The sequence below is a fragment of the Salvelinus alpinus genome, chromosome 35, assembly GCF_045679555.1.
Source record: "Salvelinus alpinus chromosome 35, SLU_Salpinus.1, whole genome shotgun sequence".
NCBI lineage: Eukaryota > Metazoa > Chordata > Actinopteri > Salmoniformes > Salmonidae > Salvelinus > Salvelinus alpinus.
This window is the reverse complement of record NC_092120.1, coordinates 15,588,927-15,616,848: the sequence shown is the minus strand read 5'-3', so window position 1 is coordinate 15,616,848 and position 27,922 is coordinate 15,588,927. Positions and strand designations below refer to the sequence as shown.

Below are 27,922 nucleotides of genomic sequence, written 5' to 3'. Positions count from 1 at the left end.
ATCAAATGTCATACATTTTTTATTTAATTTTAAGGCACCAAAATGTGAAGACTGTGCAAGGGGGTCTGTACACTTTCACTAGGCACTGTGTATGTTTTTTTATTCTGACTTTTTAACTGTGTTTTTATAGATTAGTGTTGTTCCTTACATACATTTTCAATTAATTAAATGTTCATCTTGCAACAGTTTTTAAGAGTATAATATTTGTTTGTTTTTCAATGAGTTGTTACTCTTCTATGAATTTGTAACTTATTGTTACACAGAAAATGTGTATTTATGAACTGACAAAATGTGTGTGATGGTTATGAATCACTTCAACATGTTGTATTATTGTTTTTATTGTCTTTTTTTATTGAAAATGTATTTACAATGTTTAAAGCGGAATACAGGTGAATACAGGTTAAAAGCAGTCAGTAATTTCAGCATGATTCAGTAACTATGTGAAGTCAGAAGTCAGTAATGATGCACATTGCAATGTTAAACAAATATGAAGACATGGTGTTAGTTGCATAGCATCTACACAATAGCACATCCTGTAATATGGGACATTTCTAAACAGTGAAGCATTTCTGTTTTGACAGCCAAGTAAGCACACATTGCATTGATGTACCACACGATGTTCAAAGCCACTTTGAATGACGTCAATAAACTCTGTTTTCTGCCATTTTGGTCTTGACTGACTTGTAATTTCAAAGTACAGTTAAGGCAACTACCGGTACTTGAATGTGTTTTTATTGCTAACAATCCAGATATAAAGCACTAGTCAAAAGTTTGGACACACTCATTCAAGGTTTTTCTATATTTTTACTATTTTCTACATTGTTGAATATTAGTCAAGACAACAAAATGATGAAATAACACATATGGAATCATGTAGTAACCAAAAAAGTGTTGAACAAATGAAAATATATTTTATATTCTTCAAAGTAGCCATCCTTTGCCTTGATGACAGCTTTGTACACTCTTGGAATTCTGAGGAATGCTTTTCCAACAGTCTTGAAGGCGTTCCCACATATGCTGAGCTCTTGTTGGCTGCTTTTTCTTCACTCTGCGGTCCAACTCATCCCAAACCATCTCAATTGGGTTGAGGTCGGGTGATTGTGGAGGCCAGGTCATCTGATGCAGCACTCCATCACTCTCCTTCTTGGTCAAATAGCTCTTACACAGCCTGGAGGTGTGTTTCGGGTCATTGACATGTTGAAAAACAAATGATAGTCCCACTAAGCACAAACCAGATGGGACAGTGTATCGCTGCAGAATGCTGTGGTAGCCATGCTGGTTAAGCGTGCCTTGAATTCTAAATAAATCAGGGACAGTGTCACCAGCAAAGCACCCCCACACCATAACACCTCCTCCCCCATACGTCACGGATTGGAACCACACATGCGGAGATAATCCGTTCACCTACTCTGCATCTCACAAAGACAACAGTTGGAACCAAAAATCACAAATTTGGACTCATCAGACCAAAGGATAGATTTCCACCGGTCTAATGTGCATTGCTCATGTTTCTTGGCCCAAGCAAGTCTCTTCTTATTATTGGTGTCCTTTAGTAGTGGTTTCTTTGCAGCAATTCGACCATGAAGGCCTGATTCATGCAGTCTCCTCTAAACACTTGATGTTGAGATGTGCCTGTTACTTGAACTCTGTGAGGCATTTATTTGGGCTGCAATGTGAAGTGCAGTTAACTCTAATAAACTTATCCTCTGCAGCAGAGGTAACTCTGGGTCTTCCTTTCCTGTGGCGTGTCCTCATGAGAGCCAGTTTCATCATAGTGCATGATGGTTTTTGCGACATCATTTGAAGAAACTTTCAAAGTTCTTGAAATGTTCCAGATTAAATTACCTTCATGTCTTAAATTAATGATGGACTGCCATTTCTTTTTGCTTATTTGAGCTGTTCTTGACATAATATGGACTTGGTATTTTACCAAATAGGGCTATCTTCTGTATACCACCCCTACCTTGTCACAACATAACTGATTGGCTCAAACGCATTAAGAAGGAAATAAATTCCACAAATGAACTTTTAACAAAGCACACCTGTTAATTGAAATGCATTCCAGGTGACTATCTCATGAAACTGGTTGAGAGAATGCCAAGAGTGTGCAAAACTGTAATCAAGGCAAAGGGTGGCTACTTTGAATAATCTCAAATATAACATACATTTTTATTTATTTAACACTTTTTTAGTTACTCCATGATTCCATATTTGTTATTTCAGAAAGTTGATGTCTTCACTATTATTCTACAATGTAGAAAATAGTAAAAATAAAGAAAAACCATTAAATGAGTAGGTGTGTCCAAACTTTTGACTGGTACTGTAGTTGTGATACAAATATTTACAAACAAACCTTAATACTTTTTTTGGACTATGAATGAAACTTCCTCTTATATTTTAACATCAGAGTACTGGGTTGTGTAGTCTTCTTCATCTGAGCTGCTGCTGTGGCCTGTCCTGCGGTGGCGAGGGTCAGAACTACAGACTGTCTGGTGTCCTGGCTTTTCTCTGAACATGACCTCAGAGTAGCTGATCTCCACGTCCTCCTCACTGCTCCCTGTCTCCGTGTCCATGTTTGGCTCGATGGGGGGCTTCGAAACACACACTTCCTTAATGTTCTCGTAGTCATTGCACTTATTAGTCTGAATATAGAAAGAGATTCATACAAATGAAGCAGCTCGAATGTTGCTATTTTGTAAATCTGGACAATATTAATTGTCTTGGGCAGTCATATTTTTTTCAAAATTATTCTTATCAAATATCTTAAAGCTGTACGAGTTCATTTGCCTTTTCCAAACTATCAAGTGCTAACATCAAGGTCCAGTAAAACACCTTAAGTACTTTTCCAATTTTCTTTGCGGTTGTGATACCCCCTTCTGCTACTGCTGGACTGTCCTTCTAAATGTCCTCTTGCTACAAACGTCCTTCTAAATGTCCTCTTGCTACAAACGTCCTTCTAAATGTCCTCTTGCTACAAACGTCCTTCTAAATGTCCTCTTGCTACAAACGTCCTTCTAAATGTCCTCTTGCTACAAACGTCCTTCTAAATGTCCTCTTGCTACAAACGTCCTTCTAAATGTCCTCTTGCTACAAACGTCCTTCTAAATGTCCTCATGCTACAAACGTCCTTCTAAATGTCCTCTTGCTACAAACGTCCTTCTAAATGTCCTCTTGCTACAAATGTCCTTCTAAATGTCCTCTTGCTACAAACGTCCTTCTAAATGTCCTCTTGCTACAAACGTCCTTCTAAATGTCCTCTTGCTACAAACGTCCTTCTAAATGTCCTCTTGCTACAAACGTCCTTCTAAATGTCCTCTTGCTACAAACGTCCTTCTAAATGTCCTCTTGCTACAAACGTCCTTCTAAATGTCCTCTTGCTACAAACGTCCTTCTAAATGTCCTCTTGCTACAAACGTCCTTCTAAATGTCCTCTGCTTTTTTCCCATCAGTATTTCTCCAACTACACATTTTCTATGATGTAAGATGCACCACAAATAGATTTACATAATTTACAGGATCTCTGTGTACTCTTACCTCAATATCCTGTTTCAGTAACAGCGGAGTTTTGGTTTGTTAGTAGATTTGCAACAAAGTGATTATGACACGTCACTTCAAAGTTTCCATTCACAATTTTTAGTTTAACTTTATATTCAGTCCAACGGATATCATGTGTGTTACATAGTTGCAGAGTAACCATACAAATAATTCAATTGAAGCAGTATTTGACTAGCTTCCTTTAAATTCACTCATTATTATATGCAGCCCTATCTTAGATGCAGTTACAGTGTAAAGCTGAATAATGACATTCTGGTGATCAATGAAGTTATAGTGTAACTTCATGGCATAAGGGCCAATGTGTGATGTTGCCCATTGTTTTGGTTTACACATTTGTTATTACGGTTGACTGACCTTTTCCTTCAGCTTTGGCTTGCCAACCTTAGCATAGACGTCATCCTCTCTCGCTTGGTCTCTAGGACCCAAGCTACCCCTGGAAGACAAGTTGTGTCATTGTATGCGTTTGACTCATATTTGTTGTCTCATCAGGTTATTTCCCTACGTACGTGTTGGTCGACTACTACAGTCATTTTCACATTAGTGGTTTCAATACATTACTACATTATGGTAGGATAATATCAATTTATGATGTATTTGAGGTCATTTGTATGTTTTCCCACATCATATGCATTCACCTTTTGGAATGACTGAAGAATGCTCTCTATTGTACTGTAGTTCGGTGTTGATTTTAGGACACCCTCAGCCTCAAAGGGTTAGGCTGGAGCCTGGGGGTGCCCTAAAATGGACACCATACTGTCAATGTGAAGTGATTTGTTTTTTATTATTATAATTTTTTGGTACTTTTTACCCGTTTTTCGTGATATCCAATTGGTAGTTACAGTCTTGTCCAATTACTGCAACTACCGTACGGACTCGGGAGAGGCGAAGATTGAGAGCCATGCATCCTCCAAGCCACACTGCTTCTTGACACACTGCTCACTTAACCCGGAAGCCAGCCACACCAATGTGTCAGAGGAAACAACATACAGCTGGAGACCGAAGTCAGCATGCATGCGCCCAGCAGTTACAAGGTGTCGCTAGATGGGACAAGGACATCCCGGCCGGCCAAACCCTGCCCTAACCCGGACAATGCTGGGCCAATTGTGCGCCACCTCATGGGTCTCACAGTCCCAGCCTGCTGCAACACAGCCCGGGATCGAACCCGGGTCTATAGTGACTGCGATGCAGTGCTTTAGACCGCTGCCCTACTCGGGAGGCCAATGTGATGGGTTTTAATTTGAACCTATCCTGGTTTCATCTGCCTTCCCCACATTCTCAGAAAAATGTTCAATCTTACATCTCCTGGCCCCTGAATTGCAGCGAGGCATAGTTGACTTCAGGTTCCTGCGTTTGTCCAGTGTGTTCATCTTTGTTTCTGATTGGATGGCTTGGTGAAAGACCCTGAATAAATGAGATGGAATGCATTAAAAAGAATGTCAAGAATTGAAATAGTTAATTCATCCCTTCATTCATAACTGTACAATATATATGCTACTTATTTGTTTATATTTAACTAGGCAAGTTAGTTAAGAACACATTTTTATTTACAATGACAGCCTAGGAACAGTGGATTAACTGCTTTGCTCACAGTCAGAAAAACTGATTTTTACCTTGTCAGCTTGGGGTTTTGATCTAGCAACCTTTCGGTTACTGGCCCAACGCTCTAACTACTAGGCTACCTGCCACTACGCTCAGTCATTCTTGCCATACTGAATACTGAATGATTGTAACAGTCATTGATTGAGTAAACTCTAGAGTTACAGTATACACAGCAAATAAAGGCCTCTTTCGTCCATATTTCACCCCTTCAACAACATTGTTCGATTTCTCTCACCTGCTTTCCACCTGGTACCTTCAGAACACTGTATGCAGTGTATATGGCAGAGGTCGACCTTTAAAGAAAAAACAAACTAATTGAATCACTCTGACAAGTAGACACAGGTCTATATCTTCCTTTAGATGTTCAAACTGAGACAGAAAGTAGTGGTGATCCACAGTAACTTGTATAATGGAATCCCATTGTGAGTGAGGGAGGCCTGCTAAATTGACTCATTGAGATTTCCGTATGTCTGCCCAACCAGATGTGTGTGTGCATGCAAACGTGGGTGCTTATGTGTGTTTGTCTACAGTGGGATCTTGTCTGTGTGAGACCATGTCTGATGCTCTTACGTGCTGTCTGGACACGACGTCCTGCTGGGATGAGGATGCTGCGGTTGGGGCAGAGGCTCTGGGTGGTACGGGCCGTCTGGCCACAGCTGATCTCTGCTGCTCCCCGGGGGGTCTGATGCCGCTGCACCCCCTTCACTCACCAGGTTCTCACTTGTTCCATTACGCCAGCCCTGACGGTGACACAGACACACACATGTACAATTAACTAGGGGTTTTCACAAAATGAACTACAGAATAAATAGAAGAGAATAATGCAGTATTTGTGAAATGCAACAGTACCAGAAAACCAAAGTGAACACAACATGGCAGTTTATTTGATGTCCCCTGCTGGATCGATTTGATTCTCTTGTGTCTGAAAAACGCAAAACAAAAAGTGGATATTTCACACAAACAGTGTTGTGGTGAGTTTCCAGTCATTGCTAACTGTAGTCAATACGTATGTTTAAGAAATATATGTATTTTCTAAATAAGAGGAGTGAAGTGAGTGTTGACGGAGGACTCACCTGTAGACCAGAAAGATGAGTAAAAGAAGAAGCGGAACACAGCAGAAAGGAAGGACGAGAGAGAGGACATGGAAGACACTTCCTGTGATGAGAGAAGAGAGGGAGGAGAAACGATAAAGAGAAATGGATCAATATTGGACCATTCAGACTCTGGCTACAGTCTTTGGCATTTTGTGTGGAACTGTGACTTTAAATGCCAATGCCACCTATGTGTTGTTACATACTCTCTTACTGTATGCATACAATACATTTCGCATCTTGAAGGATGGTTTTTAAGGCCTGTATCATCATTGATTCATACATTTAGGTAGCATATCAGGGGGAGAATGAAATATGCAACACTCTTAGAAAGAAAGGTTCTATCTAGAACCTTAAAGGGTTCTTTGGCTGTCCTCATCGTAGAAGCCTTTGAAGAACCCTATTTGGTTCTAGGTAGAAACCTTCTCAACAGAGGGTTCTACCTGGAACCAAAAAGGGTTCTATCTGGAACCAAAAAGGGTTCTATCTGGAACCAAAAAGGGCTATCTTATGGGGATAGCCGAAAACCTCTTTTGGAACCCTTTTTTTCTAAGAGTGTAGGCATCAGATGAATATCAAAAGTGAGATAGAAATACTGAGGTAAAAATGTTAGTCAGAATAAGTCACACTTCTGTACTCTATTGATTTTCCAAAGTGGCTGTCAGTCACTATGCACTCACGGTTGAGAAACAGCTCGACTCTTCCAGATTCTTTCCCCCCCATGTCATTGATGGCGACACAGTAGTACGTCCCGGGCTTGTCTGGGTGAACAGTGATGTTCTGGTGATTGATAATGAAATGCTCCCTTTCCTCGACCAGCCTGTACCACTTGTAGTTGTCGACAGGGGGGTAACTGTGACTGTGGCAGGTCAGTGCCACAGGGCTCCCTCCATCACTCTGCCACCTATTGGTCATGTTGTGAATGACCTCTGTGAGCTTTGGAGCATCTGTGATGGAAGATAATGGAAGAAAACGATTCTTATACATTTGAATAGAAATATGCATTTGCATTTTCCTCGTGTTGAATTGTCTTTAGTTATAGTATTAGAAGAATATAAGTTCAAGCTCTACACAAATTACCACTTAAGTCTTTATTCCAGAAAGTTATAGAGGACCTGAACCCATTTGAAAGGATGACTCTGATCCCAAATGTAGATCTGAGAGGATTGCAGTAAGCAGTATGGTTCATCTCCCTCCATCTTGCCCTCTGATAGGCCAGGTGGAATTATCACCTTATTAATAACATCTATTCATTCCTCTCAGATCTACATAGGGTGTATATTCTATGGGTAGTTGTCATAAAGCAGCGACAGATATGTACTCACACTTGACTTTAATGTCAACCTCTTGGGATTTCCCAGTTCCTAAGGGGTTCTGGGCAGTGCACGTGTACAGTCCACTATGGGATGGGGTTGTGGACATCACCGTCAACTTCTGGACCAGCCCCACTATCCTGGTCTCTCCTGCGATGATCCGGAGCCAGGTGTAGTTGGTGGCACGGGGGTTGGAACGAGTCGTGCAGGTAAGAACCAGCTGGCTGTTTTCAGTCACGACCGTGTCAGGGTGAGCAGAGGCCGTCACATTTTTGGGGCTGTCTGTAGGTGTCATAGCAGAGAAAGCATCATGGAAAATGTTTATCTTGGAAATCAAATATGTTTGACTATTTCATCATCATAATAATAGAAGGATGATGATGGTGATGATGGTGACGATGCGTTGTACTCACATGTAATCTCCAGTTCCTCCTCTGTGCTGTTCTTCCCCTCAGAGTTCTGCGCTCTACAGGTGTAAACCCCTCCTTGCAGTAATGTAACATTAAAAGAACCCCAGACAACATTGGTAGAATGTTGGAGGAACCCAAGAACTGGTTGAGGCTGCATTTGAAGAAGGGAGCTAGACATAGGTGAGACAGAGGGACGGGGAGTCCATGTCAGAGTGAGCTGAGAGTCTGGGAAACTCTGCACAGTGCAGTTGATATTAACCAGGTGGCCCTCCTGGGCCGTACGCACCATCGAAAGCACTGGTTTGGTTGGGCCATCTGTGGAGAGGAGGATAGCTTTGAAAAAAACATCTATTCAAATTTTGAATTGTACCTATTCAAATGTTTGTCAGAGAGGACTGTAGATACAACATACACATTTCAAATATGAACACAAACATGAACACAGAGGCTGCCATGTGTAAAACGTCATCATGAATAAGCTAACCAAAATATCTTCTATGACATCTATTAATCTATTAGCTGTTCTTTTTGAAAGGGGAAATGGGCTCAGCAGTGCTCAGATACCGAGTAAGAGGAGGCTATGATATGAGATCTGGATGCATTTATACAATAAGAACAGATTTTACAGCTACTCACATAGAACACTGAAGCATGACCAGCTGCTGTTCTGTCCCGTGCCGATGTCATTGGTGGCCCTACACATGTAACACCCCTCGTCTGTTACGCCCACCCTAACCCAGGATAGGGCCTGTGTGTGGTCTGTGAGGGAGCGTAGTCTCTGTGGTAATACTCCACTACGATGGTACCAGGTGTAGACACCGGGGGCAGGATGGGCATCAGCCTCACAGGTGAGATATAGCTGAGAGCCTGCCTTCACCTGGTTGCCGTGGTAACCTCCGCTTTGGGTGATTTGAGTGCCTCTTGGAACATCTGCAAAAGATAACGGATACAATATATATACATATACATATATATATATATATATATATATATATATATACACTGCTCAAAAAAATAAAGGGAACACTTAAACAACACAATGTAACTCCAAGTCAATCACACTTCTGTGAAATCAAACTGTCCAATTAGGAAGCAACACTGATTGACAATAAATTTCACATGCTGTTGTGCAAATGGAATAGACAAAAGGTGGAAATTATAGGCAATTAGCAAGACACCCCCAAAAAAGGAGTGATTCTGCAGGTGGTGACCACAGACCACTTCTCAGTTCCTATGCTTCCTGGCTGATGTTTTGGTCACTTTTGAATGCTGGCGGTGCTCTCACTCTAGTGGTAGCATGAGACGGAGTCTACAACCCACACAAGTGGCTCAGGTAGTGCAGTTCATCCAGGATGGCACATCAATGCGAGCTGTGGCAAAAAGGTTTGCTGTGTCTGTCAGCGTAGTGTCCAGAGCATGGAGGCGCTACCAGGAGACAGGCCAGTACATCAGGAGACGTGGAGGAGGCCGTAGGAGGGCAACAACCCAGCAGCAGGACCGCTACCTCCGCCTTTGTGCCAGGAGGTGCACTGCCAGAGCCCTGCAAAATGACCTCCAGCAGGCCACAAATGTGCATGTGTCTGCTCAAACGGTCAGAAACAGACTCCATGAGGGTGGTATGAGGGCCCGACGTCCACAGTTGGGGGATGTGCTTACAGCCCAGCACCGTGCAGGACGTTTGGCATTTGCCAGAGAACACCAAGATTGGCAAATTCGCCTTCCTATGCTTCCTGGCTGATGTTTTGGTCACTTTTGAATGCTGGCGGTGCTCTCACTCTAGTGGTAGCATGAGACGGAGTCTACAACCCACACAAGTGGCTCAGGTAGTGCAGTTCATCCAGGATGGCACATCAATGCGAGCTGTGGCAAAAAGGTTTGCTGTGTCTGTCAGCGTAGTGTCCAGAGCATGGAGGCGCTACCAGGAGACAGGCCAGTACATCAGGAGACGTGGAGGAGGCCGTAGGAGGGCAACAACCCAGCAGCAGGACCACTACCTCCGCCTTTGTGCCAGGAGGTGCACTGCCAGAGCCCTGCAAAATGACCTCCAGCAGGCCACAAATGTGCATGTGTCTGCTCAAACGGTCAGAAACAGACTCCATGAGGGTGGTATGAGGGCCCGACGTCCACAGTTGGGGGATGTGCTCACAGCCCAGCACCGTGCAGGACGTTTGGCATTTGCCAGAGAACACCAAGATTGGCAAATTCGCCACTGGCGCCCTGTGCTCTTCACAGATGAAGGCAGGTTCACACTGAGCACATGAGCACATGTGACAGACGTGACAGAGTCTGGAGACGCCGTGGAAAACGTTCTGCTGCCTGCAACATCCTCCAGCATGACCGGTTTGGCGGTGGGTCAGTCATGGTGTGGGGTGGCATTTCTTTGTGGGGCCGCACAGCCCTCCATGTGCTCGCCAGAGGTAGCCTGACTGCCATTAGGTACCGAGATGAGATCCTCAGACCCCTTGTGAGACCATATGCTGACACATGCACATTTGTGGCCTGCTGGAGGTCATTTTGCAGGGCTCTGGCAGTGCACCTCCTTGCACAAAGGCGGAGGTAGCGGTCCTGCTGCTGGGTTGTTGCCCTCCTACGGCCTCCTCCACGTCTCCTGATGTACTGGCCTGTCTCCTGGTAGCGCCTCCATGCTCTGGACACTACGCTGACAGACACAGCAAACCTTTTTGCCACAGCTCGCATTGATGTGCCATCCTGGATGAACTACCTGAGCCACTTGTGTGGGTTGTAGACTCCGTCTCATGCTACCACTAGAGTGAGAGCACCGCCAGCATTCAAAAGTGACCAAAACATCAGCCAGGAAGCATAGGAACTGAGAAGTGGTCTGTGGTCACCACCTGCAGAATCACTCCTTTTTTGGGGGTGTCTTGCTAATTGCCTATAATTTCTACCTGTTGTCTATTCCATTTGCACAACAGCATGTGGAATTTATTGTCAATCAGTGTTGCTTCCTAAGTGGACAGTTTGATTTCACAGAAGTGTGATTGACTTGGAGTTACATTGTGTTGTTTAAGTGTTCCCTTTATTTTTTGGAGCAGTGTATATATAGTATCAATCAAAAGTTTGGACACACCTACTCATTCAAGGGTTTTTCTTTATTTTTTACTATTTTCTAATAATGAAGACATCAAAACTATGAATTAACACATATGGAATCATGTAGTAACCAAAAAAGTATTAAACAAATCAAAATATATTTTAGATTCTTCAAAGTAGCCACCCTTTGCCTTGATGACAGCTTGCACACTCTTGGCATTCTCTCAACCAGCTTCACCTGGTTGAAAGTCTTGAAGGACTTCCCACATATGGGCCCCCGAGTGGTGCTGCGGTCTAAGGCACTGTATCTCAGTGCTAGAGGTGTCACTACAGACCCTGGTTCGATTCCAGGCTGTATCATAACCGGTTGTGATTGGGAGTCCTTTATGGAGGTGCACAATTGGTCAAGCGTGGTTAAGATTTTCCTGGGGTAGGCGGTCATTGTAAATAAGAATTTGTTCTCAACTGACTTGCCTCATTAAAATAAAAATATCCTGTTCACTTGTTGGCTGCTTTTCCTGTGGTCCAACTCATCCCAAACCATCTCAATTGGGTTGAGGTTGGGAGATTGTGGAGGCCAGGTCATTTGATGCAGCCCTCCATTACTCTCCTTCTTGGTCAAATAGCCCTTACACAGCCTGGAGGTGTGTTGGGTCATTGTCTTGTTGAAAAACAAACAATAGTCCCACGAAGCGCAAACCAGATGGATGCCGTATTGCTGCAGAATGCTGTGGTAGCCATGCTGGTTAAGTGTGCCTTGAATTCTAAATAAATCACAGAGAGTGTCACCAGCAAAGCACCCCCAAACCATCACACCTCCTACTCCATGCTTCATGGTGGGAACCACAGACCAAAGGACAAATTTCCACCAGTCAAATGTCCATTGCTCGTGTTTCTTGGCCAAAGCAAGTCTCTTCTTCTTATTGGTGTCCTTTAGTAGTGGTTTCTTTGCTGCAATTCAACGATGAAGGCCTGATTCACACAGTCTCCTCTGAACAGTTGATGCTGAGATGTGTCTGGTACTTGAACTCTGTGAAGCATTTATTTGGGCTGCAAAGTGAAGTGCAGTTAACTCTAATGAACTTATCCTCTGCAGCAGAGGTGACATAGTTTCCTGTGGCGGTCCTCATGAGAGCCAGTTTCATCATAGCGGTATTTGCGACTGCACTTTAAGAAACTTTCAAAGTTCTTGAAATGTTCCGGATTGACTGATCTTCATGTCCTGAAGGAATGTCATTTCTCTTTGCTTATTTGAGCTGTTCTTGCCATAATATGGACTTGGTCTTTTACCAAATAGGGCTATCTTCTTTACCACCCTACCTTGTCACAACACGACTGATTGGCTCAAACGCATTAAGAAGGAAAGAAATTCCACAAATTAACGTTTAACAAGGCACACCTGTTAATTAAAATGTATTCCAGGTGACTACCTCATGAAACTGGTTGAGAGAATGCCAAGAGTGAGCAAAGCTGTCATCAAGGCAAAGGGTGGCTACTTTAAAGAATCTCAAATATAAAATATATTTTGATTTGTTTAACACTTTTGTGGTTATTACATGATTCCATATGTGTAATTTCATAGTTTTGATGTCTTCACTATTATTCTAAAATGTAGAAAATAGTAAAAATAAAGAAAAACCTTTGAATAAGTAGGTTTGTCCAAACTTTTGACTGGTACTGTTTATTAATTTATTCAGCACTGTGTATATTACTGAGTAGTTCCTGATATTGATATGGGATGGATGTAAGAATTTGACATTCAGCATATATTTTAATTGATAATTGTTGTTCCCTGTACAGTGTTTGAACATGGTAAAATGGGAAAAGACGTACAAGAAACCGTTATCTCATATATTGATGATGACCTTCTACTGCCAACATCATTCCTCGCCTCACAGGAGTAACGACCTTTGTCCTTTGGCTGTACACTGCTGAAGGTGTACTCCTTTAAAGCATTGGTTATTGTGTTGTTGTCTTTGAACCAAGACCATGAACGCACTTCAGGGTTGCTTTGCTGCACCATGCAAGTTAATTTGATTTGATCTCCTTCTTTGATTGTAGAGAGATCCTTATATGTTTCAATGTGCACTCCGACAGGAGCATCTGAAAGAGAAAGTATTCCAATTGAATAAAATCTGTGTAGGCTGCCTTCATTGTCTATGTATTAAAAAGTCAATTCCACAATGTATATAAGCCTGGATGTGAGACAGAGACTGCCTAAAACATTATTTAAATGAATTCTTCCTTGATTGCATTTCCCTATGATACAAAATGTACATCTGGACTACACAAATAGGGAATATCTCACATTTAACATTTATTGTAACAACGTTTGAGTCGTGGGTCCCATGTTGGTTTACAGCTTTGCAGTAGTAATTCCCGCCCTGTGTAGATGTGATAGATCGGATCAACAATACTGTTCCAATGAATTTGGTCTTTTGACTGTCTTTAAACCAGGAGTAGGTAGCATTGGGGTGCCCTCTGCTGGAACAAGTGAGGGTGACAGGCTGTCCTTCCTTGACATTTGACAAATCTACAACAGCCTTCGTCTCCTTAGGGGCATCTTTTAAAGAGAAGACAAAAAAAGTCAAGTGATCATAGAAATTGCTCAACTCTGAAAACAAGAAGCACAAAACATCAAATCAAATTAGTAGGGTAATTTCTTTGTAATAGAAAATGGTTGAAACAAAAAGAATGGAATGGTTATGATAAGGCTAATCAAGCGCTTTACTCTATCTGTGTCGCTGAAGCGGTACAGATTGTAGGATATACATTTAAAGGTAATTCCCGATTTGAGACGACATATGCCGCGTTTATCGTGAATGCAGTCTCTGCTAACACAGGAACATTGCCTTTAAATTTCAATCATGCTGTAACGCTGAACTTCCGCGATACGATAAACACAGTTTGAACTAGAAAGTCAGTAATGAACTCACATTCAACCGTCAGCTCGATGCTCTTCCTCACACACTGGTCTTTGGTCCCCTGTGGTTGACAGGAGAGCACCCTCCCATCATCCTGCCAGCTAGCATTAAAGCTGAACGCACTGCTTCTACGGTTATCCTCGTAGGTGTGAACAGGCATTACGGTCTGACCAAGCCCTGTGAACTCTGGGTGTGATCCACATGCCCCTGACGTGAAGCATCGAATGGTCACAGGCTCAGACTCTTTAACTGTTGATGGTTTCAACTTCTGAACTCTAACCTGGCACGGATCATCTACAGTGGCAAGACATTAGACAGAGACAGAACACCATATTGTACATTACAACACTGTCAATCGAATAGCTGTGATTATTTGGATTATTATTGGAAATTTATATCCAGATGTATCTGTAAGGTGAACTTGCCTTCAACTGTAAGATTCAGACCTGCTTGAGTCATCCATTTTGCATTTTCCATTTTCTTTCCTATATATCTGAATTTGTAGATCCCACTGTCAGTCTTTTCCAGGTTGTTGATGAGTAGGCTGCAGTCGCTTTGCCTTCCAAAATTCACAGAACCAATGTACTTTACTCTGTCTGCAAATTCAGGGGCAGGGGTTTGGGCCTTCATGTTACTGTTTACAATTGTGCCAGTGAAATCCTTCATGGTTTCATTCCACTTTGCATTTTTCATCCAAAACCATTGCTCTTGTTCATCTTTCACCAAGCCGGTAGCAGTGCATTTGATTGTAATGCAGGAACCCTCCTTTGCGGCCAAGTGCTCTTCAGTTATTTTGAAGGGTATTTCAAGATAGCAAAAAGAAACTATGATGGACAAAGAGGAAAGCAAGATTAGAATAGTACAGTTTTTTTGTATGCAATTTTCACAAGTATATGGTATATTTTCACAACGCTTAGTACAAAACTCAGGACAGATTTATCAAAAAGGCAGTTCAAACCTCGAAGCACATTTTCAATAAGTACAACACAGAATCGTACAGTCACTTTTTCACCAAACGTAATCAGTGTTTCATCTAGAAAGACATGTTTCACATGTTCATAGAGAGAAATTGCTTTTCACAATGCAATGCTCACATTACTTTTGATATGATTGTCTTCTCATTCGTTCAAATACATTTCACGATTACTTAATCCGACTGCTCTTAATTTATAATCACTTAACCGTTTGGTAAACCTATAGATTTTAAATTGGTCAGTCTAGAACTACATAATGAAAATGTATGTTTGTAATGTATTAACATATAAAGTATGATACTTTAATGTACTATTATGATGATGACTATTCTGATTATATTCACAGTAAGTAAAAAAATATCAGATATTGACAAGATCAGAGATGTACTGTCACACCCTGATCTGTTTCACCTGTCCTCGTTATTGTCTCCACCCCCTCCAGGTGTCGCTTGTTTTTTCCAGTGTATTTATCCCTGTGTTTCCTGTCTCTCTGTGCCAGTTCATCTTGTTTCCCCCAGTGTATTTATCCCTGTGTTTCCTGTCTCTCTGTGCCAGTTCATCTTGTTTCCCCCAGTGTATTTATCCCTGTGTTTCCTGTCTCTCTGTGCCAGTTCGTCTTGTATGTTCCAAGTCCACCAGTGGCTTTCCTGTACTCCTGCCTTTGCTATTCTCTTTTTTTCTGCAGTAGTTTATGTGTCGGGGGGCTAGGGTCAGTTGGTTATATCTGGAGTACTTCTCCTGTCCTATCCAGTGTCCTGTGTGAATTTAAGTATGCTCTCTCTAATTCTCTCCTTCTCTCTTTCTTTCTCTCTCTCGGAGGACCTGAGCCCTAGGACCATGCGTCAGGACGACCGGGCATGATGACTCCTTGCTGTCCCCAGTCCACCTGGCCTTGCTGCTGTTCCAGTTTCAACTGTTCTGCCTGCGGTTATGGAACCCTGACCTGTCCACCGGACGTGCTACCTGTCCCAGACCTGCTGTTTTCAACTCTTAATGATCGGCTATGAAAAGCCAACTGACATTTATTCCTGATTATTATTTGACCATGCTGGTAATTTATGAACATTTTGAACATCTTGGCCATGTTCTGTTATAATCTCCACCCGGCACAGCCAGAAGAGGACTGGCCACCCCTCATAGCCTGGTTCCTCTCTAGGTTTCTTCCTAGGTTTTGGCCTTTCTAGGGAGTTTTTCCCAGCCACCGTGCTTCTACACCTGCATTGCTTGCTGTTTGGGTTTTAGGCTGGGTTTCTGTACAGCACTTCGAGATATTAGCTGATGTACGAAGGGCTATATAAAATAAAATAAAATAAACTTGATTCTAGTCCTCCCGGTTTTCATCCTTGCCTGTTCTGGACGCTGTCAGCTCAGAGGCTGCCTGCCACCTCTGAAAAAACCCAATCACCCAGTAATTTTTTCCCTCTCTGTGGTGAGTTGGTACAGCCTATCCCGGCTCCATGAGAACCCTGCTTACCTCCTCTGGAGCGATATTCGGGGAATCCTGGTGCCTGCCGGGGTTTTCTTTCTCAGTGCTCACTTATTTTTGAGTTACAGCCATCTTCGTTTCCTTCAGACCAATCGAAGATAGCGTATATCATTACGCTAATGTCGGGAAGTGCGCTCTCCTGGGCTACGGCAGTTTGGGAGCAACAATCTGCCATTTGTGGTCATCTGGAGGAATTTATGGCAGAGATGAGAAAGGTATTTGAGTCTCCGGTATCTGGGAGAAAGGCGGCCAGTAAACTGCTTGACTTACGTCAAAACTCCTGTAGTGTGGCAGACTACGCGGTTGATTTTCGCACGTTGGCCCGCCGTGAGTGCCTGGAATCCGGAGTCTCTTTTCGATACTTTTCTGCACGGATTATCTGAGGATGTCAAGGATGCGCTAGCTGCTCGGGAATTACCGGAGGACCTCGACTACCTTATCGCTCTAACCATCAAAATCGATGGACGCCTAATGGAACGTAGGAGTGAGAGGAGGTCTGGTATCGGGCACACTAGTGCACCCGCTATGGCTCGTTCACCTTCGAGGGAATCTATGATGTTTCTGAAGGCAGCTTTTCCGAGAGGATTTGAAGCCACCTGAGCCCTCCCGTGAATCTATGATGGGTGAGTTGGATACTCCTGAGGCTATGCAGTTGGGAAGAGCTAGGTTATCAGTTGGGGAACACTCACGGAGGATGAACAGTAATTGTTGTCTGCACTGTGGAGGGGCAGGACACTTTATAGCTAACTGTCCTATTAGGAAACCCTTGTCTTGAGTGGGTACCAGTGCTATGGTGAATCAGACTGGGAGTTCCCTAATTCCCATCACCTGCACACCCTTTTTTGTGCTTGTGCTGTGGGGAGACCAATCCAAGTCTCTCTGAGTGGTCACTGACTCTGGGGCTGATGAATGTCTTATGGATGCCACGATAACTTCGGAGCTTGGTTTTCCCACTCTATAGGGGAAGTCACCCATAGTACTGTGCCCGTTCAATGACGGGTTTCTGGTAACCACAGTGAGACCGTACAGTTCCTCCTCATTGCATCTCCCCATGTTCCAGTCATTTTTGTATTTTCCTGGCTACAAAAACACAATCCTGTGATTGACTGGACCACAAGCTCCATCCTGGGTTGGAGCCCATTTTGCCATTCCCACTGCCTTCAAGCAGCACAGCCTTCCCCAAGTCGTCTTCCTCAGGACGTTAGCAAGACTGTGGATGTTTCTGCTGTTCCCACTGAGTACCATGACCTCCTGGAGGTCTTCAGTAAGGCACGTGCTACTTCCCTTCCCCCGCACCGTCCTTATGACTGTGCGACTGACATTCTCCCAGGCATTACACCACCTCAGGGTATGTTGTATTCTCTGTCCGGACCAGAGACCAAAGCTATGGAGGAGTACATAGAGGAGTCTCTGGTCACTGGGGCCGTCCGTCCGTCCGTCTGCATCTCCTGCCGGCGCAGGGTTTTTCTTTGTGGAGAAGAAGGACAAGAACCTGCGTACGTGCATTGACTACCGGGGACTTAACGACATTACTGTCAAGAATCGTTACCCCCTACCTCTCCTCTGCGTTTGAACCTCCCCAGGGGGCCACCATATTTTCCAAGTTGGACCTTCTAAATGCCTACCACCTGGTTCAGATACGCGAGGGGGATGAGTGGAAGACAGCCTTCAACACAGCAAGTGGACATTTTGATTACCAGGTCATGCCATTTGGACTCACCAACGCCACTGCTTCGGGACATGCTAAACCGATTTGTGTTCATGTACCTTGATGACATCCTGTTTTTTTCCCGATCAGCACAAGAACATGTTCTTCATGTCAGACAGGTCCTTCAGCGCTTCGCGGAGAACCAACTGTTTGTGAAAGCCGAGAAGTGTGCGTTTCAGCGCTCTACAATCACCTTTCTGGGATATGTCATTGCTGAGGACAATGTTCAGATGGATCCTGGAAAGGTGAAAGCAGTAGTGGATTGACCTCAACCAACGTCCAGGGTACAGTTGCAACGATTTCTTGGATTTACAAACTTCTACCGCCATTTCATTCAGGGTTACATCCTCATCCATCCGGACCCCTCACGTCAATTTGTGGTGGAAGTGGATGCTTCGAATGTTGGAGTGGGGGCCATCCTGACCCAGCAATCTGCCCAGGACCAGAAGCTTCATCCCTGTGCCTTCCTGTCCCATTGTCTCAATCCTGCTGAAAGGATCTACAATGTTGGCAACCGAGAACTCCTAGCAGTGAAGATGGCGTTGGAAGAGTGGAGGCACTGGCTGGAAGGAGCAGAGCAGCCATTCCTGGTCTGGACCAACCATAAAAACCTGGAATATCTCCGTACAGCCAAGTGCCTTAGCTTCAGACAGGCCCGGTGAGCCCTCCTGTTCACCAGATTTAACTTCACCATCTCCTACCGCCCAGGGTCAAAGAATGTGAAGCCTGACAAGCTCCCCCGCCTATACAGTTCCTTTGCCACACCCTCGACCTCTGAAACCATTCTCTCTACCTCATGCCTTGCTGCCACTGTGGATTGGGGTATTGAGAACCTGGTCCGAGGCACAACGCTCCCAGCTTGGACCTGAATGGGGCCCGACTAACCGGCTGTTTGTCCCTAATCCAGTCCGGTCCCGGGTCCTGGAATGGACTCATTCCTCCAGGCTGACCTGTCATCCAGGGTCCCATTGTACACTAGCCTTCCTTCGACAACGTTTCTGGTGGCCCACAATGATCCCTGACGTCTCTACCTTCGTCACCGCATGCACGGTGTGTGCTCAAAACAAGACTCCACGGCAAGCTCCTTCTGGCCTCCTGCAGCCACTACCGTTCCCTTATCGTCCTTGGTCTCATATATCTCTGGACTTTGTCACTGGGCTCCCTCCGTCTGATGGCAACACTGTCATTCTGATGGTAGTCGACCAGTTCTCCAAGGCTGCCCATTTCATCCCTCTCCCCTAACTACCTTCTGCCAAGGAGACGGCCCAGCTTATAGTGCAGCATGTCTTCCGGATCCATGGACTCTCGGTAGACATGGTCTCCGATCAGGGTCCTCAGTTCTCGTCTCAGTTCTGGGTCGTCGGCCAGCCTGTCATCCGGATTCCATCCCCAAACTAATGGTCAGTCGGAGCGATCCAATCAAGACCTGGAGACCACCATAAGGTGCCTGGTCTCAACCAACGCCACTACCTGGAGCCGCCAACTTGTCTGGGTGGAGTATGCCCAGAACACTCTTCCCAGTTCTTCCACGGGACTCTCCACGGGACTCTCTTTCGAGTGCTCCATGAGGTATCAGCCTCCCCTCTTCCCTGAACTAGAGCAGGAGGTCAGCGTACCCTCGGCCCAGATGTTTGTCCGCCGCTGTCGACGTACCTGGTGAAGAGCCAGGGCGGTTATAAGCGGACCGTTGCCGAACCCCAGCTCCTCGCTACCGCATTGGGCAGAGGGTATGGCTGTCCACACGGGACCTGCCCCTTCGGGTAGAGTCCGTCAAACTATCCCCTCGTTTCATTGGTCCTTTTCCCATCTCCAGAGTCCTGAATTCCACTGCTGTCCGTCTTGTGTTACCCCGTACCCTCCGTATTCACCCTACCTTCCGTGGAGAGACTGTGTCTTAGTTTTAAGCCTGTGTCTCACTGTTCTTTGTCTTATGTGTTGTGACAAGGTAGGGGTGGTATACAGAAGATAGCCTTATTTGGTAAAAGACCAAGTCCATATTATGGCAAGAACAACTCAAATAAGAAAAAAGAAATGACAGTCCATCATTACTTTAAGACATGAAGGTCAGTCAATCCGGAACATTTGAAAGTTTCTTCAAGTGCAGTCGCAAAAACCATCAAGAGCTATGATGAAACTGGCTTTCATGAGAACGGCCACAGTTAAGGAAGACCCAGAGTTACTGCTGCTGAGGATAAGTATATTAGAGTTACCAGCCTCGGAAATTGCAGCCCAAATAAATGCTTCACAGAGTTCAAGTAACAGATGCATCTCAACATCAACTGTTCAGTGGAACATGCGTGAATCATGCCTTCATGGTCAAATCGCTGTAAAGAAACCAATACTAAAGGACAGAATAAGAAGAGACTTGATTGGGCCAAGATGTCCAAATTTGATATTTTTGGTTCCAACCGCCGAGTCTTTGTGAGAAGCAGAGTAGGTGAATGGATGATCTCTGCATGTGTGGTTCCCACCTTGAAGCATGGAGGAGGTGGTGTGGTGGTGCTTTGCTGGTGACACTGTTCATGATTTTTTTTAGAATTGAAGGCATACTTAACCAGCATTGCTACCACAGCATCCTGCAGCAATACGCCATTGCATCTGGTTTACGTTTAGTGGGACTGTCATTTGTTTTTCAACAGGACAATGACCCAACACACCTTCAGGCTGTGTAATGGCTATTTGACCAAGAAGGAGTCTGACGGAGTGCTGCATCAGATGACCTGGCCTCCACAATCACCCGACCTCAAACCAATTGAGATGGTTTGGGATGAGTTGAACTGCAGAGTGAAGGAACAGCAGCCAAGAAGTGCTTATCATATGTGAGAACTCCAGGTGAAGCTGATTGAGAGAATGCCAAGAGTGTGCAAAGAGTGGTTACTTTGAAGAATCTAAAATCTAAAATCTATTTTGATTTAACACTTTTTTGGTTACTACATGATTCCATATGTGTTATTTCATAGTTTTGATGTCTTCACTATTATTCTACAATGTAGAAAATAGTAAAAATAAATAAAAACCCTTGAGTGAGTAGGTGTGTCCAAACTTTTGACTGGTACTGTGTGTATATATACAGTGGGGAGAACAAGTATTTGACACACTGCCGATTTTGCAGGTTTTCCTACTTACAAAGCCTGTAGAGATCTGTAATTTTTTATCATAGGTACACATCAACTGTGAGAGACGGAATCTAAAACAAAAATCCAGAAAATCACATTGTATGATTTTTAAGTATTTCATTTGCATTTTATTGCATGACATAAGTATTTGATACATCAGAAAAGCAGAACTTAATATTTGGTACCGAAACCTTTGTTTGCAATTACAGAGATCATACGTTTCCTGTAGTTCTTGACCAGGTTTGCACACACTGCAGCAGGGATTTTGGCCCACTCCTCCATACAGACCTTCTCCAGATCCTTCAGGTTTCGGGGCTGTCGCTGGGCAATACGGACTTTCAGCTCCCTCCAAAGATTTTCTATTGGGTTCAGGTCTGGAGACTGGCTAAGCCACTCCAGGACCTTGAGATGCTTCTTACGGAGCCACTCCTTAGTTGCCCTGGCTGTGTGTTTCGGGTTGTTGTCATGCTGGAAGACCCAGCCACGACCCATCTTCAATGCTCTTACTGAGGGAAGGAGGTTGTTGGCCAAGATCTCGCGATACATGGCCCCATCCATCCTCTCCTCAATACGGTGCAGTCATCCTGTTCCCTTTGCAGAAAAGCATCCCCAAAGAATGATGTTTCCACCTTCATTCTTCACAGTTGGGATGGTATTGAGGAGAGGATGGATCCAAACACGGCGAGTGGAGTTTAGACCAAAAAGCTCTATTCTTGTCTCATCAGACCACATGACCTTCTCCCATTCCTCCTCTGGATCATCCAGATGGTCATTGGCAAACTTCAGACGGGCCTGGACATGCGCTGGCTTGAGCAGGGGGACCTTGCGTGCGATGCAGGACTTTAATCCATGACGGCGTAGTGTGTTACTAATGGTTTTCTTTGAGACTGTGGTCCCAGCTCTCTTCAGGTCATTGAACAGGTCCTGCCGTGTAGTTCTGGGCTGATCCCTCACCTTCCTCATGATCATTGATGCCCCACGAGGTGAGATCTTGCATGGAGCCCCAGACCGAGGGTGATTGACCGTCATCTTGAACTTCTTCCATTTTCTAATAATTGCGCCAACAGGTGTTGCCTTCTCACCAAGCTGCTTGCCTATTGTTCTGTAGCCCATCCCAGCCTTGTGCAGGTCTACAATTTTATCCCTGATGTCCTTAGACAGCTCTCTGGTCTTAGCCATTGTGGAGAAGTTGGAGTCTGTTTGATTGAGTGTGTGGACAGGTGTCTTTTATACAGGTAACGAGTTCAAACAGGTGCAGTTAATACAGGTAATGAGTGGAGAACAGGAGGGCTTCTTAAAGAAAAACTAACAGGTCTGTGAGAGCCAGAATTCTTACTGGTTGGTAGGTGATCAAATACTTATGTCATGCAATAAAATGCAAATTAATCACTTAAAAATCATACAATGTGATTTTCTGGATTTTTGTACATGCTTTGTAAGTAGGAAAACCTGCAAAATCGGCAGTGTATCAAATACCTGTTCTCCCCACTGTATGTATACAGTATATGCCATTAAATGTAGCAAGCACTTGTATCCAAAGTAACAACAGTGAGTCAACACATTTTCGTATGTGACCCCTGTCACGGCCGTTGAATGAAGAGGACCAAGGTGCAGCGTGGTGAGCGTACATAATCATTTATTTATTATGACGCCGACAAAAACAATAAACAATCCAAAACAACCGTGAAGGTAAAGGGCTATGAGCCACAAACAAAGTTAACTGTACTGTTCTCAATCAGAGACAACGATAGACAGCTGTCCCTGATTGAGAACCCTACCCGGCCAAAACATAGAAATTCAAATAATAGAACTAAAGAACATAGAATACCCACCTCAAATCACACCCTGACCAAACCAAATAGAGACATAAAAAGGATCTCTAAGGTCAGGGCGTGACAGTACCCCCCCCCCCCAAAGTTGCGGACTCTGGCCGCAAAACCTAAACCTATAGGGGAGGGTCTGGGTGGGCAGCTATCCGCGGTGGCGGCTCAGGTGCGGGACGCAGACCCCGCTCCACCACTGGCTCACCCCACTTTGGTGGCACCTCTGGTGCAGGGACCCTCGTTGCGGGCCCCGGACTGGGGACCCTCGTAGCGGACCCCGGACTGGGCACCCTCGTTGCGGGCCCCGGACTGGGCACCCTAGTTGCGGTACGTGTGGTACGTGGAGCTGCCACAGGGCTCACCAGGCTGGGGAGACATACAGGAGGCCTGGTTCTGGCAGCAGGCAGAGAACTCACCAGGCTGGAGAGACATACAGGAGGCTTTGTCCTTGGCAGAGGCACCGGATACACTGGGCCATGGAGGCACACTGGAGGTCTCGAGCTTAGAGCTGGCACAACCCGTTCTGGCTGGATGCTCACCCTAGCCCGGCAGATGCGGGGAGCTGGGATGTAGCGTACCGGGCTGTGAACACGCACTGGAGACACTGTGCGCTCCACCGCATAACACGGTGCCTGACCAGTACGACGCTCGCCACGGTAAGCACGGGGAGTTGGCTCAGGTCTCCAACCTGATTTCCTCGTGTGCCCCCCGGGCTTCCTTGCTAAGCCTCTCGGGGTTCCTTGCTAGCCGTGTTCCCTTGTAGCACTGGGCCCCTTTACTCGCTACCTCCGCCTTCCTCATTGCTTCCACCTGCTCCCACGGCAGGCGATCCTTTCCGGCCAGGATCTCCTCCCATGTCCAGGATCCTTTGCCGTCCAGGATGTCCTCCCATGTCCAGTCCTCCTGAAAATGCTGCTCCCCCTTACCACGCTGCTTGGTCCTTTGGTGGTGGGAAGTTCTGTCACAGCCGTCAACAGAAGAGGACCAAGGTGCAGCGTGGTGAGCGTACATATTCCTTTTATTTAGAATGACGCCGACAAAACAATATACAATACCAAAACGACCGTGAAGCTTAAGGCTATAGTGCCACAAACAAAGTTAACTTCTCACACTGAAAGGAGGGAAAAAGGGCTACTTAATTAAGTATGGTTCCCAATCAGAGACAACGATAGACAGCTGTCCCTGATTGAGAACCATGCCCGGCCAAAACATAGAAATACAAAATCATAGAAAACAAAAACATAGAATGCCCACCCCAAATCACACCCTGATCAAACCAAATAGAGACATAAAAAGGCTCTCTAAGGGCAGGGCGTGACAACCCCAGTGAAAATCAAACCCACAACTCAGATGTTGCTAGTGCCTTGCTCTTACTAATTGAGCCACACACGACCACTACAATACATAAGTACACTACAATACTGTAAAATACCGTATATATGATATGATTACAATACAAGTGGAAGGTGTATGATTGCCTTCCCGATGAGTGTGTCACCTTCTTTCAGGCTATGGATGAGGCATGCAATGACATCAATCCAGACCGACAGTATGTAGGGCTTAGATTCGCCATGCCTAAAGGTTTTTCCCCCAGGGTCTTGAACAATGAGGACATCTACTGTGATGTTGATGAGATGGCCAAATGATCAAGACAGGCTTGATGAAAACTAGTTCCTGTTATGATTTTAAAGTGTAATTTTATATTAACAATGCATACTTTTTTGCATCAATGTTTTGATCACACATGGGATAGAAATTTTGGAAATTGGATTTTCAGTCCATTTTGATGGGTGTGAAAACGTCCTGTAATTTACTGTACCGCAGCGTATTACATTCGAAAGGCAATTTTGAAATACACCACATGACCAAAAGTATGTGGACACCTGCTCGTCGAACATCTCATTCCAAAATCATGGGCATTAATATGGAGTTGGTCCCCCCTTTGCTGCTATAACAGCCTCCACTCTTCTGGGAAGGCTCTCCACTAGATGTTGGAACAGTACTACTGATTCACCCACAAGAACATTAGTGAGGTCAGACACTGATGTTGGGCGATTAGGCCTGGCTTGCAGTCTTCATTCCAATTCATCCCAAAGGTGTTTAATGTGGTTGAGGTCAGGGCTCTGTGCAGGCCAGTCAAGTTCTTTCACATCGATCTCGACAAACCATTTCCTTATGGACCTTTCTTTGTGCACAGGACACAGGTCAAGATTTCTCTTCACTGGAACTAAGGGGCCTAGCCCGAACCTGAACCGAAAACTGCCCCAGACCATTATTCCTCCTCCAGCAAACTTTACAGTAGGCACTATGCATTCGGGTAGGTAGTGTTCGCCTGGCATCTGGCAAACTCAGATTCGTCTTTCGGACTGCCAGATTGTGAAGCGTAATTCATCACTCCAGAGAACGCATTCCACTGCTCCAGAGTCCAATGGCGGCGAGCTTTACAGCACTCCAGCCGACGCTTGGCATTGTGCATGGTGATCTTAGGCCTGTGTGCGGTTGCTCGCCCATGGGAACCTATTTCATGAAGCTTCCATCAAACAGGTCTTGTGCTGACATTGCAACTGACGACAGACGATTTTTTCTCGCTATGTTCTTCAGCGGTCCCATTCTGTGAGCTTGTGTGGCCTACCACTTCGCGGCTGAGCCGTTGTTGCTCCTATACGTTTCCACTTCACAATAACAGCATTTACAGTTGACAGGGCAGCTCTAGCAGAGCAGAAATTTGATGAACTGATTTGTTGGAAAGGTGGCATCCTATAACGATGCCACGTTGAAAGTCAATGTGCTCTTCAGTTAGGCCAGTCTACTGCCAATGGTTGTCTATGGAGATTGCATGGCTGTGTGCTCGATTTTATAAATGTGGCTGAAATAGTCGAACCCACTAATTTGAAGGGGTGTCCACATACTTTTGTATATATAGTGTATGTATCTTGCATTTTTTTGCTATTGGATTAACTGGTTGTTAAAATAACTCAATTGAGAAAATATCAATATGTTGTGTTTTGGTGATTAAATCAATGTTCCCATGGTATTTCACAGTAAATGTATATTTTCTTCCAAAGGTGGTGTGGTTAAAGATATGTCCAAACAAACTGAATGCACAATAAAAGGTTTTGAATATGAGACTCGCTGTGTTACAAGTGTTACCAGTTTGGAGTTTTGTACTAAGAGTTTTGAAAATCCACCTCATACTTCAAAAATAACACCAAAGCAATTGAAACATTTATAAAATGATATGGAATATATGGTTTTCAGTGCACCTGACAGTAACAGTTACAGTGCATTCTCAAAGTGTAAGAACCGACGCTGGAGATGAGAAGCAGGTACGGAGAGTGAACATTTACTTTTGCACAGACATGGAACAGGACAGGAACATCATCAGAACCGGGTAATACAAAGACATACGACAATTATTGCTGAAGCGGGGAACAGAGCTGGGAAACAGACAGATATAGGGGAGGTAATAACACAGGTGATTGAGCCCAAGTGAGTCCAATGAATCTCTGATGCGCGTGACGAGGGAAGCAGGAGTGTGTAGTGCTGGGCAGCCTGTTGCCCTCGAGCGCCAGGGAGGAAGAGCGGGAGCAGGCGTGACAGGAAAGTATTCAGACTCCTTGACTTTTTCCACATTTTGTAACTTTACAGCCTTATTTGAAAAATGATTAAATTAATTGTTTTTCTCATAAATCTACACACAATACCACATAATGAAAAAGCAAAAACGGATTTTTAGAAATGTTTGCAAATGTATTGAAAATAAAAACAGAAATACCTTATTTACATAGGTATTCAGAGCCTTTGCTATACGACTCGAAATGGAGCTCAGGTGCATCCTGTTTCCATTGATCATCCTTGAGATTTTTCTACAACTTGATTGGAGTCCATCTGTGGAAAATGCTATTGTTGGACATAATTTGGAAAGACACACGCCTGTCTATATAAGATCCCACAGTTGACAGTGCATGTCAGAGCAAAAACCAAGCCATGGGGTCAAAGGAATTGTCCGTAGAGCTCTGAGACAGGATTGTGTCGAGGCATAGATCTGGGGAAGGGTACCAAATCATTTATACAGCATTGAAGGTCCCCAAGAACACATTGGCCTCTATCATTCTTAAATGAAAGAAGTTTGGAACCACCAAGACTCTTACTAGAGCTAGCTGCCCAGCCAAACTGAGCAATCGGGGGAGAAGGGCCCTGGTCAGGGAGGGGACCAAGAACTTGATTTTCACTTGGACAGAGCTACAGAGTTCCTCTGTGGAGATGGGAGAACCTTACAGAAGGACAACCATCTCTGCAGCCCTCCACCAATCAGGCCTTCGTGTTAGAGTGGCCAGACAGAAGCCACTCTTCGATAAAAGGCACATGACATTCCGCTTGGAGTTTGCCAAAAGGCACCTAAAGGAATCTCAGACCATGAGAAACAAGATTCTCTGGTCTGATGAAACCAAGATTGAACTCTATGGCCTGAATGCCAAGCATAATGTCTGGAGGAAACCTGGCACCATGCCTACGGTGAAGCATGGTGGTGGCAACGGCATGGTGTGGGGATGTTTTTCAGCGGCAGGGACTGGATCCTAGTCAGGATCCAGGGAAAGATGAACGGAGCTAAGTACAGAGAAATCCTTGATGAAAACCTGCTCCAGAGCGCTCAGGACCTTAGACTGGGGTGAAGGTTCACCTTCCAACAGGACAATAACCCTAAGCACACAGACAAGAAAATGCAGGTGTTGCTTCGGGACAAGTCTCTGAATGTCCTTGATTGACCCAGCCAGAGCCCGGACTTGAACCCAATCAAACATCTCTGGAGAGACCTGAAAATAGCTGTGCAGCGACGCTTCACATCCAACCTGACAGACCTCGAGAGTATCT

At 44.6% G+C, this 27,922-nt stretch overlaps 1 protein-coding gene across 4 annotated transcripts in view; it reads right to left on the bottom strand.

Moving 5' to 3' along the window:
- Nucleotides 1–327: 327 nt before the first annotated feature.
- LOC139564697 (B-cell receptor CD22) overlaps nucleotides 328–27,922 on the bottom strand; it is a 42,277-nt gene continuing 14,682 nt past the window's right edge. For 3 of the 4 annotated variants that reach the window (XM_071384462.1, XM_071384461.1, XM_071384463.1), the window contains exons 3-17: nucleotides 14,369–14,767; nucleotides 13,956–14,237; nucleotides 13,328–13,582; nucleotides 12,853–13,122; nucleotides 8,605–8,898; nucleotides 7,972–8,283; nucleotides 7,571–7,840; nucleotides 6,926–7,192; nucleotides 6,228–6,309; nucleotides 6,004–6,076; nucleotides 5,725–5,894; nucleotides 5,390–5,447; nucleotides 4,853–4,956; nucleotides 3,910–3,988; nucleotides 328–2,642 (exon numbers count right to left, since the gene is read on the bottom strand). In XM_071384462.1, the coding sequence (XP_071240563.1) occupies nucleotides 2,391–2,642; nucleotides 3,910–3,988; nucleotides 4,853–4,956; nucleotides 5,390–5,447; nucleotides 5,725–5,894; nucleotides 6,004–6,076; nucleotides 6,228–6,309; nucleotides 6,926–7,192; nucleotides 7,571–7,840; nucleotides 7,972–8,283; nucleotides 8,605–8,898; nucleotides 12,853–13,122; nucleotides 13,328–13,582; nucleotides 13,956–14,237; nucleotides 14,369–14,767 (3,167 nt within the window). In that variant the 3' untranslated portion in view covers nucleotides 328–2,390. Of the gene's footprint in view, nucleotides 2,643–3,745; nucleotides 3,989–4,852; nucleotides 4,957–5,389; nucleotides 5,448–5,724; nucleotides 5,895–6,003; nucleotides 6,077–6,227; nucleotides 6,310–6,925; nucleotides 7,193–7,570; nucleotides 7,841–7,971; nucleotides 8,284–8,604; nucleotides 8,899–12,852; nucleotides 13,123–13,327; nucleotides 13,583–13,955; nucleotides 14,238–14,368; nucleotides 14,768–27,922 lie in introns of those variants that run through there. The other variant, XM_071384464.1, reaches the window with a different exon arrangement.